General features: G+C 40.4%; 1 protein-coding gene across 1 annotated transcript; it reads left to right on the top strand.

Annotated features, from left to right (window-relative positions):
- Positions 1 to 1,929: 1,929 nt before the first annotated feature.
- Positions 1,930 to 16,619, top strand: LOC124878752 (transmembrane protein 196). The gene is made up of 5 exons (XM_047382843.1): positions 1,930 to 2,394; positions 8,382 to 8,438; positions 10,931 to 11,066; positions 15,688 to 15,806; positions 15,912 to 16,619. Exons 1-5 carry the CDS (start codon positions 2,230 to 2,232, stop codon positions 15,981 to 15,983), a joined length of 549 nt encoding a protein of 182 aa, XP_047238799.1. The 5' UTR covers positions 1,930 to 2,229; the 3' UTR covers positions 15,984 to 16,619.

Raw genomic sequence — 16,619 nt, 5'->3', positions numbered from 1 at the left:
GGTTTTCCAACAGTCTTGAAGGAGTTCCCAGAGATGTTTAGCACTTGTTGGCCCTTTTGCCTTCACTCTGCGGTCCAGCTTACCCCAAACCATCTCAATTGGGTTCAGGTCCGGTGACTGTGGAGGCCAGGTCATCTGGCGCAGCACCCCATCACTCTCCTTCTTGATCAAATAGCCCTTACACAGCCTGGAGGTGTGTTTGGGGTCATTGTCCTGTTGAAAAATAAATGATGGTCCAACTAAACGCAAACCGGATGGAATAGCATGCCGCTGCAAGATGCTGTGGTAGCCATGCTGGTTCAGTATGCCTTCAATTTTGAATAAATCCCCAACAGTGTCACCAGCAAAGCACCCCCACACCATCACACCTCCTCCTCCATGCTTCACGGTGGGAACCAGGCATGTAGAGTCCATCCGTTCACCTCTTCTGCGCCGCACAAAGACACGGTGGTTGGAACCAAAGATCTCAAACTTGGACTCATCAGACCAAAGCACATATTTCTACTGGTCTAATGTCCATTCCTTGTGTTCTTTAGCCCAAACAAGTCTCTCCTGCAGGTTGCCTGTCCTCAGCAGTGGTTTCCTAGCAGCTATTTTACCATGAAGGCCTGATTCACACAGTCTCCTCTTAACAGTTGTTCTAGAGATGTGTCTGCTGCTAGAACTCTGTGTGGCATTGACCTGTTCTCTAATCTGAGCTGCTGTTAACCTGCGATTTCTGAGGCTGGTGACTCGGATGAACTTATCGTCCGCAGCAGAGGTAACTCTTGGTCTTCCTTTCCTGGGGCGGTCCTCATGTGAGCCAGTTTCTTTGTAGCGCTTGATGTTTTTGCGACTGCACTTGGGGACACTTTCAAAGTTTTCCCAATTGTTCGGACTGACTGACCTTCATTTCTTAAAGTAATGATGGCCACTCGTTTTTCTTTACTCAGCTGCTTTTTTCTTGCCATAATACAAATTCTAACAGTCTATTCAGTAGGACTATCAGCTGTGTACTGTATCCACCTCCTGCACAACACAACTGATGGTCCCAACCCCATTTATAAGGCTTGAAATCCCACTTATTAAACCTGACAGAGCACACCTGTGAAGTGAAAACCATTTCAGGTGACTACCTCTTGAAGCTCAATAGATGATTTCACAAATTTACTGTCCAAACTAACATGGCGATATATTAAAAAGTAATCCCCAAGTGCTAAGCATCTCTGGGAACTCCTTCAAAACTGTTGGAAAACCATTTCAGGTGACTACCTCTTGAAGCTCATCAACAGAATGCCAAGAGTGTGCGGAGCAGTAATCAAAGCAAAAGGTGACTACTTTGAAGAACCTAGAATATAAGACATATTTTCAGTTGTTTCACACTTTTTTGTTCAGTATATAATTCCACATGTGTTAATTCATAGTTTTGATGCCTTCAGTGTGAAGCTACAATATTCATTATCATGAAAATAAAGAAAACTCTTTGAATGAGAAGGTGTGTCCAAACTTTTGGTCTGTAGTGTATATCTTATTCCTGTGAACCCAGTATTGTGTTTCACCTCATATCATGAGCTGGATGTATCAAACTCTTAAGCTCATCCCACCCTGTTGAATCTATGCCACAAAGTATGCAGGTTAATGGAGGTTCAACGACATACTAGTAATGTGTTCCTAATAAAGTGGCCAGTGACTTTATAATGTATGTAGGCACTTTATTGTTTGTCAAATGTAATAGTTTCTAAGTAAGGTTGTCAAAAGAGGATGAAAACACATAAATTAATTGACAACAATGGGCCAGAGCCTGAGATCCCTGAAATCTTGTTAACGGCCCTGTTCAGTGTTTACCTGTGCGTGAAAACACTAATCTGTCTATCGTGTGTCGATATGTGTGTGTGCGTGTGCTCGTGCGCGCATGCTTGCAGTGCCTCTTTAGCACCTTGGAGAGCGCCATGCTCCACAGACGCGTCTGTGAAGCGGAGGAACTTCCACCGACCGCCAGTTATTTGCGCAAGCATTTAACTCAGATGATGTCTCTTCTTTTTCTTAGTTTCTGATTGTTTGCCAGTATCCTTTATAAGTTCCTTTAAGACTTTCTGTTCTGTGTGAACCGATTTTAGCGGATCAGCCCTCGCCTTCTTGCTTGGATCGAAAGGAGCGGAGCCACGAGTACGGAACGCCGAGTATTGTGGGATCCTCTCTCGCCGTGTGCTCACCTCCTCCTGCTGGAGCTGGAGAGATGCCTGGGGGAGGATGTGCTCCAGCCGCAAGATCCTCTGGAGCCTGCTCTTTCTCTCCTTGGTGGAAGTGGGCCTGGGTGTGGCGAGCATCGTCCTGGGAGCGGTGGGCATCAGCAGGGTGCGCGGGGACCACCCGCCACAGCAGGGCGACGCTTCTCCGGTGTGGAGTGGACTATGTGTACGTGATGCCACCACCTGCTGTCCTCACTTTCTCTGTTGTTTACTTCCAGAGTGGATAAGTAAATCCCCGATGATAGAGTGGAAGGTTGAGAGCTGTGTAGGCTACCTCAACAAATGGCTTTTTTCTAAGCGAATATGACCAGGATGCTTTTTGAGATAAATTAAATAAAGCTTTATTCAACTTTGGAAGCAAATTAAGAATTGTCTAATTGATAAAAGCTAGAGACTTTGAATAGTTTAATGACTTTATAACTTTTATAACAGATACATAAAGTATAAGGTTTAATACTAAGGCTATAAATGAAACACTACAAGAAAAAGAAATGAAGGTTTTTCAGAAATAGAAATTAATAATAAATAAATAAATAATTGATGCTGCCCCCACGACCCGGTCCCAGATAAGCGGAAGATGACGAGTACGAGTACGAGTAAATAAATAATTAATAAATACATTTTAAACTTTATATTGGTAAATAATACTATTCTTAAAGTGACTGAAAAAGAGAAAATAAATTCCTAATCTATTTGGCCATAATGTTAAGGAAGGACTCTCAACTATTTAGCCTCCTCCTCTGAAGCCAAAGATTGGTTTTATTAATTCATGCTTGACTTGGTCCTCAGTGCTTCAGATGGTAGAGCTTTTATATTGGATCATGCTCTCAGACTTCGGTGAACCTATCCTCTTGTTACAACATCGCTCTCAGCATCATTGTTCTGATGCTACTGCTGGTCTGTAAAAAGTTTAGTTTCAGATGGACTCCCAGAGGTTTGCAGACTTTAAGACAGCTCCAGCTAAGGAAACGTTGCCTGTTTGTCAATTGCTAATCCTTGCAGTTACAATAAGTGTGTTCACTTTGAGCAGGACATCTCAGTCTGGAGATTCTAATAATCTATTAAGGCACAATTTGTTGAGATACTTCAGAAAAGTAAGAAGTAAAATAATATGATTGAGAGCTTGCAGAAAGGGCTGTTAGTGTGCATACCTATGCAGTGCTTTGCATGATGAACAGGCAATGTGACATACAATGTGCTCAAGATCTACAGCTGTCTGCTGAGTCAGCCATCCTGAAAAATGGATTAAATATCCAGCATTTTGATTTAGGTTCCTGTTGATACTAGTCTAGCAGTCCCCATTTTTACAGGCCTCCTTGGAAACGATGTGTACAAAATCCTTAAAATAGATGGTTGTTATGGATACAGGGCTGTTCAAAGATGTCACTCCTTGCTGTACCTCTGTGATTGTGAGCTTTGGATTTTTTCCCCCCTTTAACATCCCCCTCATTATGCATGGTGGCAAGATAAACTTGTGGCCTCGTCCAGCTTTTTTTGACAATGTTCCAGTAGGTCCCAACCTTCTAATAATTGTTCTGAATGTAGGTAATGGTGAGTAGATATTTTCTTATAATCATTTTCCAGCTTATGAAGATCAACACACATTTGACTTTTATTGTCATATGTTCTTGTCTTTCCCACTTTGAAAAGTAGCTAAAAAATCAGCCTTTATGTCCCTGCATATTTATTCTTTGGGGCAACAAGAGGTCAATCACTACTAATTATACAGACACTCTGATCAACCTAAAAGATAAAAATTTAAATTTCAGAAATGTGTCAGTTAAATGGATTTTATAGAAATAGTTAAAAATGCATGCTGCATGGTGGCACAGTTGGTAGCACTGTTGCCTCACAGCAAGAAGGCCCTGGGTTCGACTTCCAGTTTGCATGTTCTCCCCATGCATGCATGGGTTCTCTCGGGGTACTCCAGCTTCCTCCCACAGTCCAAAAACATGACTGTTAGGTTAATTGGTCTCTCTCAGTTTCCCTTAGGTATGAATGAGTGTGTGCACGGTTATTTGTCCTGTGTGTCTGTGTTGCCCTGCAATGGACTGGTGACCTGTCCAGAGTGTACCACGGCTCTCACCTGTAGACCACAGGAGATAGGCACTAGCTTACCCGTGATCTTGCACGGACGTAGCAGGTATAGAAAATGGATGGATGAATAGTTAAAAATGCCAATAATTGTGGAGTTTTTTGTCAATGATGGAATCTTTTCCTTACTGAATAGATGTTCTCATTTTACAGGCTGGTTTTATACATATTTGTTCCTTGAGAGATTATGCTACTATAACAATCCATTCATCCATATTTTGGCTTTCACTTGAACATAGACAGAAGAGAAAATAAAGAGCTTAGTTTTATTGCTTGGCTGTTTCTTCACCACAATAAACTGAAGCAGGTCCTACATTACTGCAGACAAATCTCTAATCCATTTATTCCTCTCCTGCTCCATCCTAGCATCACTTGTGAGAACGGCACCGAGATACTTGGCCTCTTTAACATGAGACAAAGATTAACATTAGACCCAGAGGAGCATCCAGCTGCTATACACTTGGTTGTAAACTGCTTCAGTGCTCACTGAATGTCATGGCTTGAAGATGCCAACAGACCCAAATAAGCTGCTAAAGGCAAAGATAAGACTCTGAGTTCCCCAAACCAGACACCCTCCTTCCCTTGACTACCTGAGGTCCTGTATGTGGAACACCAGAAGCAGGATTAGTAACAAACACAATGACCAGTCATGGTAGAGCCAAACCCATACTGGGAGCAAGCACACTTTTGCCCCGAAAATGCACAGCTCTCGGTTTGATTGTACAAGGACCAGATAGTCCTTGAAGGCATCACTAGCACCCTATACTTCCACACCTCAATCAACAAAATGCCTCAGGCGACACTACAGTAGTAAAAGCCTCTTCAAAATCCCTGTTTTGGACCCTGTTTTTCTTTTTCTCATATGTTAAACAGGTTTCCAGAACTTCCTTAAAGGAATCTGAAAGTCTTTCCCCAGTGCCTTTCATAATTTCTCTTATGCAGGTCTGGCTTCAAAAACTCTGACTTGCCTCTGAAAGCATATTAGCTGTTCCAAGGCTCCCCAGACCAAACCAAGTCCTAAACGTTTCCTTCTTCCACTTGATTATTGTTGCCTTCATAGGCATGGACATCTCTCAGTACCACAAGAACATCTACAGATGGCAACCCCTTTCCATGCCATGATCCAGAATATTCTAGAAGGCTAAGTAACAGAACCTTACCTCTTGCAATCCATAGTGTAGAAGATGTGGCCCTCTGACTCAAAGAGGAAACTAACAACGCCAACTTGGTCCTCGTTAGTATCCCCAAACCAGACCAATGGCATTCTCCTTGGGCAGCTCCAGAGTAGGACTGTGTCCAGCTCCTCTCCAGTATTTAGGTTCCAGAGCCATACTTGTTTGTGGAACTGAGTCACACTCAGTCCAGTTGGTAATACTGAACCTCATACACCAGTTCAAGCTCATCTCCTGTAATTGAAGTGACATTCCACATACCAGAAGCCAGATTATAACACCGAAAACCAGCACAGCACAGCCTAGCCCATGCCCTGGTCCTCACCTGGCACCTAGCTCACACAGCAACTAATTTAAACTTCTCTCCCCATAGGTGTTGGGCCCATGTGGAGCTGGAAATGTGTAGCCCCTTTATCTGGGATGGATAATCCAGAGCCTAGGCTTAATCACCAGGCTCTTGCCAGTGAAGACTTGGTCCAGGAGAGTGCCCTTGTCTTCCTGCTGTCAGCCAATAAATGCAATAGGCACTTTAAATGTTTCGATTCTTTGCAGAGCAGATTTAATCCAAAAATGTCATACATTTATTTCTATTTTGGGAAGACATTTATGACATTAAGGAATTGTCAGCAAGTGAGAACTTTTTAAAGTAACTTTGGATAATTTAAATAAAATAAAAGTTGCATAAGAGGCTAATAAAGAAAACAAAAAATAAGGATGATATATAGGTCTTTTTTTTACAAAACTGTAAACTAACTAAATTTAAAGCTCTAGAAGAAATAAAAGAAAAGAGTCTAAGAAATATTAAAGTTTTATAATTAACCTTCACCTTAGCTGAAAGTGGAGTAATTTGTCTGCATGTTTTCAATAAAATCCTTTAAACAATAAATCTTACCAAACTTTAGACAGAAAATCACAGTTGACAAAGGAAAGCTTACATTCAAACACATTCTCACTACTCCAAATCAATTCCAAGCTACGACACAGAACTAAGGCAGCACTCAGCCCCGTGAGCTGGTCTTTTTTGAGCTTGTTCTGCCAGCATAATACACCCTGCAGTTTGCTCTTACTTACTAACATCCAGGACAATGTGGCTTATTGTCAAAACACGTTATTTTAGGAGCAACAAAATACAGGTCCTTCTCAAAATATTAGCATATTGTGATAAAGTTAATTATTTTCCATAATTTAATGATGAAAATTTAACATTAATATATTTTAGATTCATTGCACAATAACTGACATATTTCAGGTCTTTAATTGTCTTAATACGGATGATTTTGGCATACAGCTCATGAAAACCCAAAATTCCTATCTCACAAAATTAGCATATCATTAAAAGGGTCTCTAAACGAGCTATGAACCTAATCATCTGAATCAACGAGTTAACTCTAAACACCTGCAAAAGATTCCTGAGGCCTTTAAAACTCCCAGCCTGGTTCATCACTCAAAACCCCAATCATGGGTAAGACTGCCGACCTGACTGCTGTCCAGAAGGCCACTATTGACACCCTCAAGCAAGAGGTTTAGACACAGAAAGAAATTTCTGAACAAATAGGCTGTTCCCAGAGTGCTGTATCAAGGCACCTCAGTGGGAAGTCTGTGGGAAGGAAAAAGTGTGGCAGAAAACGCTGCACAACGAGAAGAGGTGACCGGACCCTGAGGAAGATTGTGGAGAAGGGCCGATTCCAGACCTTGGGGGACCTGCAGAAGCAGTGGACTGAGTCTGGAGTAGAAACATCCAGAGCCACTGTGCACAGGCGTGTGCAGGAAATGGGCTACAGGTGCCGCAATCCCCAGGTCAAGCCACTTTTGAACCAGAAACAGCGGCAGAAGCGCCTGACCTGGGCTACAGAGAAGCAGCACTGGACTGTTGCTCAGTGGTCCAAAGTACTTTTTTTGGATGAAAGCAAATTCTGCATGTCATTTGGAAATCAAGGTGCCAGAGTCTGGAGGAAGACTGGGGAGAAGGAAATGCCAAAATGCCAGAAGTCCAGTGTCAAGTACCCACAGTCAGTGATGGTCTGGGGTGCCGTGTCAGCTGCTGGTGTTGGTCCACTGTGTTTTATCAAGGGCAGGGTCAATGCAGCTAGCTATCAGGAGATTTTGGAGCACTTCATGCTTCCATCTGCTGAAAAGCTTTATGGAGATGAAGACTTCATTTTTCAGCACGACCTGGCACCTGCTCACAGTGCCAAAACCACTGGTAAATGGTTTACTGACCATGGTATCACTGTGCTCAATTGGCCTGCCAACTCTCCTGACCTGAACCCCATAGAGAATCTGTGGGATATTGTGAAGAGAACGTTGAGAGACTCAAGACCCAACACTCTGGATGAGCTAAAGGCCGCTATTGAAGCATCCTGGGCCTCCATAAGACCTCAGCAGTGCCACAGGCTGATTGCCTCCATGCCACGCCACATTGAAGCAGTCATTTGTGCCAAAGGATTCCCGACCAAGTATTGAGTGCATAACTGTACATGATTATTTGAAGGTTGACGTTTTTTGTATTAAAAACACTTTTCTTTTATTGGTCGGATGAAATATGCTAATTTTGTGAGATAGGAATTTTGGGTTTTCATGAGCTGTATGCCAAAATCATCCATATTAAGACAATAAAAGACCTGAAATATTTCAGTTAGTGTGCAATGAATCTAAAATATATGAATGTTAAATTTTCATCATGACATTATGGAAAATAATGAACTTTATCACAATATGCTAATATTTTGAGAAGGACCTGTACATATGGGTAAGAGAGAAATCTCTTTCCTGTTTTCAGGATTAAAACCACAATATGTCATGTAATTTCTCAAACAGTAATTTTATGCATGTAGAGCTCAATACATGTTTTGGTGCTGTTAATTAACAGTTTGCCGCTTTTTTCCAGTTTCTACTCTGTGGGATGTGTGGAGTGCTGTGTGCTCGGAAGAGGACAGGTCTTATTGTAAGTGCTTTAATAGGGTCCTGTAAAGACCCATTGACTTCTTTCTATTTTTTCTGTACACTAGATTGTGACCTAAATACCTCAAAAGCTTTTTCTTGTTCCAACATAAGACAAGACTCAACTAAATTAAACAAAAATTGTAGTGTATGTTGGATGTGCATGTGCAGCAGAGACCAGCCAGTTTGTTTCACTGTTTAAAATCTTACTTTAAAGCTCACAAGGATTATTTGTGAAACTTTGCTGTTTTACATAAAAGACCACTTAGGTGTGTGATCTCTAAAGGGATTCCTTGGTCAGAATGACTCTGCATAAGCCAAAAGTAGTTTGGTTTTTGGAATGTCAGATAAATGTCATATAAAATCTTGTCCATCAAAAAGACGCATCACTGACATGTCAGCCTGATGGAACACCTCCTGCAAATAGCACACTGAACATGTGCCAGGGATGCACGTTTCTTTTTATTGAATTCCTATTGAAACAGAAAGCGCCTTTCTTTAATCTAGAAAGTATGTCATATTAATCTGCAAACTTACAGGTCCAGACAAGGGGCGCAATTAGAAGGTTTTTATAGGGGTGATAAGATGGAAGCCTTTTACAGATTTCTTCTTTTTTTTCTTTTGTCACTCTTAAAAGTTTCATATCAATAAACAAAGTCTAGTTTCAAGCAAAGACATGAGTAAATACAAAATGCAGTTTTCAATAGATGATTTCACAAATTTACTGTCCAAACTAACATGGCGATATATTAAAAAGTAATCCCCAAGTGCTAAGCATCTCTGGGAACTCCTTCAAAACTGTTGGAAAACCATTTCAGGTGACTACCTCTTGAAGCTCATCAACAGAATGCCAAGAGTTTGCGGAGCAGTAATCAAAGCAAAAGGTGACTACTTTGAAGAACCTAGAATATAAGACATATTTTCAGTTGTTTCACACTTTTTTGTTCAGTATATAATTCCACATGTGTTAATTCATAGTTTTGATGCCTTCAGTGTGAAGCTACAATATTCATAGTCATGAAAATAAAGAAAACTCTTTGAATGAGAAGGTGTGTCCAAACATTTGGTCTGTACTGTACATGTATATATATATATATATATATACATATATAGGGTTAGGGTTAATTTAATTTATAAAAAATAATTACTGTAATTACTGTTACTGTAATTTATTACAGTAACTCAGTTAACTAAGTAAAACATATTAAATTGATTAATTACTCACAGACTGATGTTTTTGTGCTTTTATTTCTGTTAATTATGACGAAGGAAATGTGAGCCTAATGAAAAGTATTCCAGCACAAAGGTTGTTATTTATCAAAATGTACTTTTAGTCTGACACACAAACATCATCAAAACAGATATTGTAATTTATTAAATACGACTTTATGTATACATAACTGTATTTAAAGCACACAGAACTTTTCCAAATAGACTTTGAAAACCACACAGAGAGTGTGTTCTGAAATAGATATCTTAGGAAATTGGAGGAGGCAAGCAGTCACCTCTCTTCTCTTTCTGTCACTCTTTCAACCTTTTTTTACAGTCAGTCAGTCATTGTGTTTCTCTTTGACTCCATCTCCTGCAGGCAGTGCAATAATGATGGATCAATGTCAGTCCAATCTGCTGTAAAGGAGACGTCTCTCTGTCTCACCCTGTCTCACCCTGTCTGTCCGGAGCTTTTGTCTGTCTCTTCATATTTTTCTTGTTCCTCACTCCAATATGTCTTTCCACCACCCTTATTCTTTCTCATAGTTGCTGCCAATTCAGTGCCCCTGTTTTTTCCATCTTCCTTTATTCATCTTCCTCCATTTCTCCTTCTATTCCTCCCCTGCCTGTGGGGTGATGATTGCATTAGCTCGGTTTGGCTCCGGACCCCTGCCAGCCGATTTCCACACTTCTCTGAGTAATGACTGAAATCTGAGATGCCCTTTTGCATGCGGTTAAAGGCAGTAGCTGCATCTGTACTGGGAGCAATGAGAAAATACCTGCAGTGCATAAACAAAACACACACACACACACACACATATTCTAAATCAATGGAGAGTATGATTGCATGACTGTGCCCTGATAGCAGAGTAATGTATCTGCAGTCATTTCCCAGTCGGAGTCGTCTGGGGATATACAAATATCAAACAGAATTGTAATTTTACTTTGGCTTGTTAAAGTTCAAACTGGGGTCATCCATATGAGGTGATTGATTTGACAATACTCAAAATTAAATCCAACCAACAAACAAGCTCACTCATCCACAAATACAGCTAGTACGTGATGCAAGCGTATTCACAAACTGTGCAATATTTCTCAAAGATACAATCTGCTGTGATAGAAATCTAATTTTCCAATGAGAAACGAGGTTTGTTTGGCCTGATGTGTTTAAATCAGGAAAATGATTCAGATCAAGGGTTGTTAGGAAGTTTATTGACAGTTCTGCTCATATGATATAAATGAACTGACATGAAAATGACTCTGTAGGTGTCTCTTTGTGTCTTTCAGATGATCCTTTTCTCAGCATGCTGCATCTGCGGCCTGATTGCCGGAATTCTCAACTTCCAGTTTGTTCGGGCGCTGAACAAACGGCCAAACTCAATGCAATCGATCCACCTGGCCGCCATGACCCTGGCCTGCCTGGGTAAATAAACAGAAACTGCATGACACAACATGTTATGAAAAGCAACTGGAAACAGTTGTTAGTGTCTTCAACAATACACATGTGCATCACAATAAACTAGGCGGTATTTTACAAGAAAATACAGTGTACTCTACATTTATTGGTACCTCTGGTAAAGTTCTGTAAAAAGCCTTATAATAAATCATCTTTTGTTGCAGTACCATAACAACAACTGCTAATATTAACACATTTATAGAGTGGTGGACATAGAAAAATCTTAAGAAATAACTGCCGGGTTTGGCAAGCTGGCTGTCAGAATTTTGTACATCCCTGTGTTACTAAGTGGCAAACACTTGGTCTTTTCTATAACATTTCACAAGAGTAGAGCTTTTAATCATCCAGAGTCCTAAGTCTTTCCTTATGCACTACAGAAGACAATGATAATTTTTTTTCAAAACCTTTGCCACATGCATTGCAACATACAGTATATCATTTGGAAATCAAATGAGTATAAGTGTGCAACAAAATACCTTGATGAAGCACCTTTTGGTTAAATTTCAACATCTACTCTTCTTTGGTAGACGTCTATCACCCCACATCTTGACTTGGTAATATTTGTCCACTTTACCTTTAAAAAGTTCTCAAAATGCATCAGATTATGATGATATATCTTGTTTAAAGCCCTCTTTATGTGACCGCACAGATTTTCTGTTAGAGTCAGCTCCTTCTATGCCATTACACAATTTACATTTTCCTCTCATTAGGCCATGCTTTTGTTGATTTAAATGTATGATATGACAAAGTGGGATGCTGAAAGGGGGAATTCCCCTTCATCTTCAAGTCTCCAGCTGACACCAGAAATATTTTGTCCAAAACTGACTGAAATTTACTGTGAAACTACTTAAAACTAAAAAACCTCGGTTTCAAATTAAGAGACATAACCCCAGAGCATGATGCTGCCATCACCATGTTTCATAGTGGACATTGTGTTCTTTTGATGATGTGCAGTGTTGTTTTTGAGCCAGTCTTGGAATTATGACCTAAAAGTTCAAGTTTGGTTTCATCAGACCAAACACAAGTCAGGCCTGGATGTTTCCATTGGAAGGAAATGATTCTATCTTGCAACCCCACCCCTTGGTCCAGACATATGAAGAATATATGAAATTACTGCTATGTGTAGGACACAACGAATGCTTGTTGGAAATATGTGCAGCTTCTTCAGTGTTAATATCGGCCTACGGGCAACCTCCTTGACCAGTTTCAGTTTTGTGTTTTAATGGTTTTTATAAAGGGTTTTGTAATGTGTCCATTGTGACATTTTCTCCGTTTTTGACTACCTTCATTATCCCATGGTGTATATACACTCACCGGCCAATTAATTAGGTACACCTTGCAAGGACCGTGTTGCACTCCCTTATGCCTTCAGAACTGCCTTAATCCTTCGTGGAATAGATTCAACAAGGTACTGGAAACATTCCTCAGAGAGTTTGGTCCATATTGACATAATAGCATCACACAGATGCTGCAGATTTGTCGGCTGAACATCCATGATGCAAATCTCCCGTTCCACCACATCCCAAAGGTGCTCTATTGGATTGATATCTGGTGACTGTGGAGGCCATTTGAGTACAGTGAACTCATTGTCATGTTCAAGAAACCAGTCTCAGATGATTTGTACTTAATGACATGGTGCGTTATCCTGCTGGAAGTAACCATCAGAAGATGGGTACACTGTAGTCATAAAGGGATGGACATGGTCAGCAACAACACTCAGGTAGGCTGTGGCATTGACACGATGCTCAATTGGTACTAAAGGTCCCAAAGTGTGCTAAGAAAATATCCCCCACACCATTACACCACCACCACCAGCCTGAACTGTTGATACAAGGCAGGATGGATCCATGCTTTCATGTCATTGACACCAAATTCTGATCCTACCATCCGAATGTCGTAGCAGAAATTGAGACTCATCAGACCAGGCAATGTTTTTCCAATCTTCTAATGTGTAATTTTGGTGAGCCTGTGCGAATTGTAGCCTTAGTTTCCTGTTCTTAGCTGACAGGAATGGCACCTGGTGTGGTCTTCTGCTGCTGTAGCCCATCCGCCTCAAGGTTGGACGTGTTGTGTGTTCAGAGATGCTCTTCTGCATGCCTTGGTTGTAATGAGTGGTTATTTGAGTTACTGTTGCCTTTCTATCAGCTCGAACCAGTCTGGCCATTCTCCTCTGACCTCTGGCATCAACAAGGCATTTGCGCCCACAGAACTGCTGCTCACTGGATATTTTTTCTTTTTCGGACCATTCTCTGTAAACCCTGGAGATGGTAGTGTGTGAAAATCCCAGTAGATCAGCAGTTTCTGAAATATTCAGACCAGCCTGTCTGGCACCAACAACCATCCCACATTCAAAGTAACTTAAATCACCTTTCTTCCCCATTCTGACGCTCGGTTTGAACTGCACCAGATCGTCTTGACCATGTCTACATGCCTAAATGCATTGAGTTGCTGCCATGCGATTGGCTGATTAGAAATTTGCGACAACGAGCAGTTGGACAGGTGTACCTAATAAAGTGGCCGGTGAGTGTATAATACTGTGTAATTTTGTGTACTGTTCTCCTAACTGGTACCTTTCTACTGCGAGATCCTGCCATTTTACAATGACTTTTGAGAGTCATTGTAGGTCTAAAAACAGAGATGGCCATGGTGTTGATTTATCTGTGTGTTCTGGTCAATTAATCTTGCTAAAAGTCCCAGTTATAATTCATCTGGTAGAGACCACTAGATCTTTTGTAGTAATGCCACATTTAATTTAAGAAGCACTTTTCATGATGCTCAGATACTTACATACAAACACTGCAATACAAAATGAAAAATAAAAAAGGAAGATAACAAATAACATGCAAATGTCAATGATAGTATATACGTGATCTCTGGAGCTGGAGTGAATGAGAAGACCTACAGCTTGAGAAATTTACAAAGAAATTTCAAGGGAGAACCATATAGGATGCTGTTGTATGGATCAAAGTCTCCATGGCAGAGAAGAAAAGTAAAAGGCAGTTGCAATTAGTGGTTTTGAGCTAGAAGAAGGAGGTATTACAAATGTTGTTGATTTGGATCTCAAATATGATGTGGCTGTTAGAAATGACTTCAGACATTTAGGTTGTGAATATTTAAGGAGGAGGATAGTGCAGACTGGTCAAGAGTGATGAAGAAGTTATGAGCAGATTCAGTCAGACATTTGGGTCCAATTAATGATATCTTGGATTTATTGTTATTTAGAAAAATGGCTTGCATTGATGATTTTATTTTTTTTGAGGCAGTTAGTGGATATGGACTGGTCTGTAGAAGTAGATCTGGACTTGATCAGAATAGAAATAAATGTGGAGTGTATGGCAATGAAGGATTTTGCCAATAGTGAGAATATAGCAGGTAAAAATGAGAGGACCAAGCACAGAACCTTGGAGGACACCATGGGACAGAGGTGTTACCAATGCCATGTTCAACCGGCTGGTTACATTACTGATCCTCCACTGCATGTAACAATGCAATACTATAATTATCCTTTGATTTACACCAGACCCACCTAATCCAGTGTTTGTAGACAAAAAAGCCTAACAATAGTCTCATCTGACTAAAGCAGAAGGATCCAATTTAAGCCCCGTTAGTGTTTAGCAAGCTCCACACATTTGAATTTGTGATTCCAATACATAAAATGAATTTCCTGACATCTGTCCACTTTTGTTGTTTTAATAAGACTACTGCATATCAAATTCTGTTCTGTTATGATTTGGGGTTGTTTGGTTTTTGGTTGCGGGTTTTTCCTCTTATGTTTTTCACAGTTGAGGTTTTGAATCATTTTTCTGTTTATTATTCTCCTGGTCATGCCTTAGATTTTGTCTTCTAGTTCATGTTTTGTAAAGTTAGCTTTTTGGATCATGTTTCTGGTGATGCTTTAATTTCATAGTTTACTAGTTGTGTTTCAATTAGTTTGTATTCAATAGTCTCTGGTCTGCTCCAGTCACGTTTTGTTCTCTCCTGTCTGTTTTCAATCCTTATTCGGTTCACCTGCACCTAGAATTCAGTTTCCTTGTTTCACCTTGTTCTTGTTCTATATATACCCATCTGTTCTGTTCATTCCTCACTTAAACATTTAGCATCATCATCTCTTTTCATGACTTGTCCTTTTGATCATGCCAAGCCCGTCTTGCCAGCCTGCCCATGTCTGTTTTTGTGATCTTCTTCTGTAGTAAGTTTTGTTAATTAAATCATTTCACTTACCGTCATGCTGCCTGCTCGTCTGCATCCCGGGGTCCTCCGCTACACAAACCGTGACACTACCTGCCATTCTTGGTACTCTGAGCACATACAGTAAGTGTGTTCACACTGACAAGCGTTGTGACATGCAAGAAATAACATACCCACCAGAACTTAAGATCTGCTAATTATCTTTATCTTCATTTTCATGGTGCAGCAGACACATTTCATCACATTATGTGTGACCTCCATGCAATGTATGGTGAAATAAGTTTTTTTCATTTACTAAATTGCTTTAAAGGGAATTGTAAAAAGGTAGGGATTAATAGTGCCTGAAGAATTTGTCTTCTGGGAAATGTGTATTTATTTGGAAAAATTTTGTTTTCTCCAGGGATCTCAACCTGTACCATGTCCACATGGCTTACCTGTCGACTGGCCAGCTCTGAGCAGCAGAGGATGTTCATGGAGAGGGAGCACTCACTGCACCATTCACATGAGATGACAGAGAAGGTAATACTACCGACAGAAGACTATGATACTATAATGCATTTAAAGGGCAACACTATTCAATCTTTGGGATACATAACAAATGGCTCATATGTATGTCCTTTTCAGGAGGTCCTTGACAACTCTAGTAATGGCATTCCTCAGGTCTCCTACAATGGACACACTTCAGCATCACCTTAACAATTTCACACACACCAAATAAAAGATGGTTATTGAAATATTATGTGTGAGACAGAAGGTTCACCTTGTGGCTCGCGCAACATACCCCGTTGTCCTGTCCTGAAAGCACAAAGTGGACCAGGAATCTCTCCCTGGAAAGGTGTACTGTTGTCAGAGGGAGAAGGGCAGCGTTAGGACAGCTTTTGTGGTTCTGAATTATTATGTAAGCACAGGTTAAGAAATCCTCACCTCGAACCAAAGAAAGGATGATGAACTGTTGTTTGGATGACAGCTCAGGTAAACATCCTTGTGACCTCTCCTGGTGTCGCTGAGCAGGAAGGGTGAATTTTTACCTTGAAGCAATGAGCACCAAGTTAGCATGCAGCTGATCTATATGTAACAAAGAGCTATTGCTATTTCAGTCTCACTGTCTTAATTCAATCTCTCTGTCTAGTAATCAGCATAATGAATGCAGTCTGATAGCCAACAGTAAACTGTATGTATTGTCTGATGATGGAATGCATTGACATGATAACAAGGTGATGAGCAACTGTACTGTGCTATATTACAAGGCTTGTATATCAGGTATCTATAAATCGTTATTTTTATAATGATTCTTATAAAGTTAAATAAAAATAAAATATGGTTAATCTACAA

This window comes from Girardinichthys multiradiatus, chromosome 13 (genome assembly GCF_021462225.1).
Source record: "Girardinichthys multiradiatus isolate DD_20200921_A chromosome 13, DD_fGirMul_XY1, whole genome shotgun sequence".
Taxonomy (NCBI): Eukaryota; Metazoa; Chordata; class Actinopteri; order Cyprinodontiformes; family Goodeidae; genus Girardinichthys; species Girardinichthys multiradiatus.
This window is presented reverse-complemented; position numbering and strand designations above follow the sequence as displayed.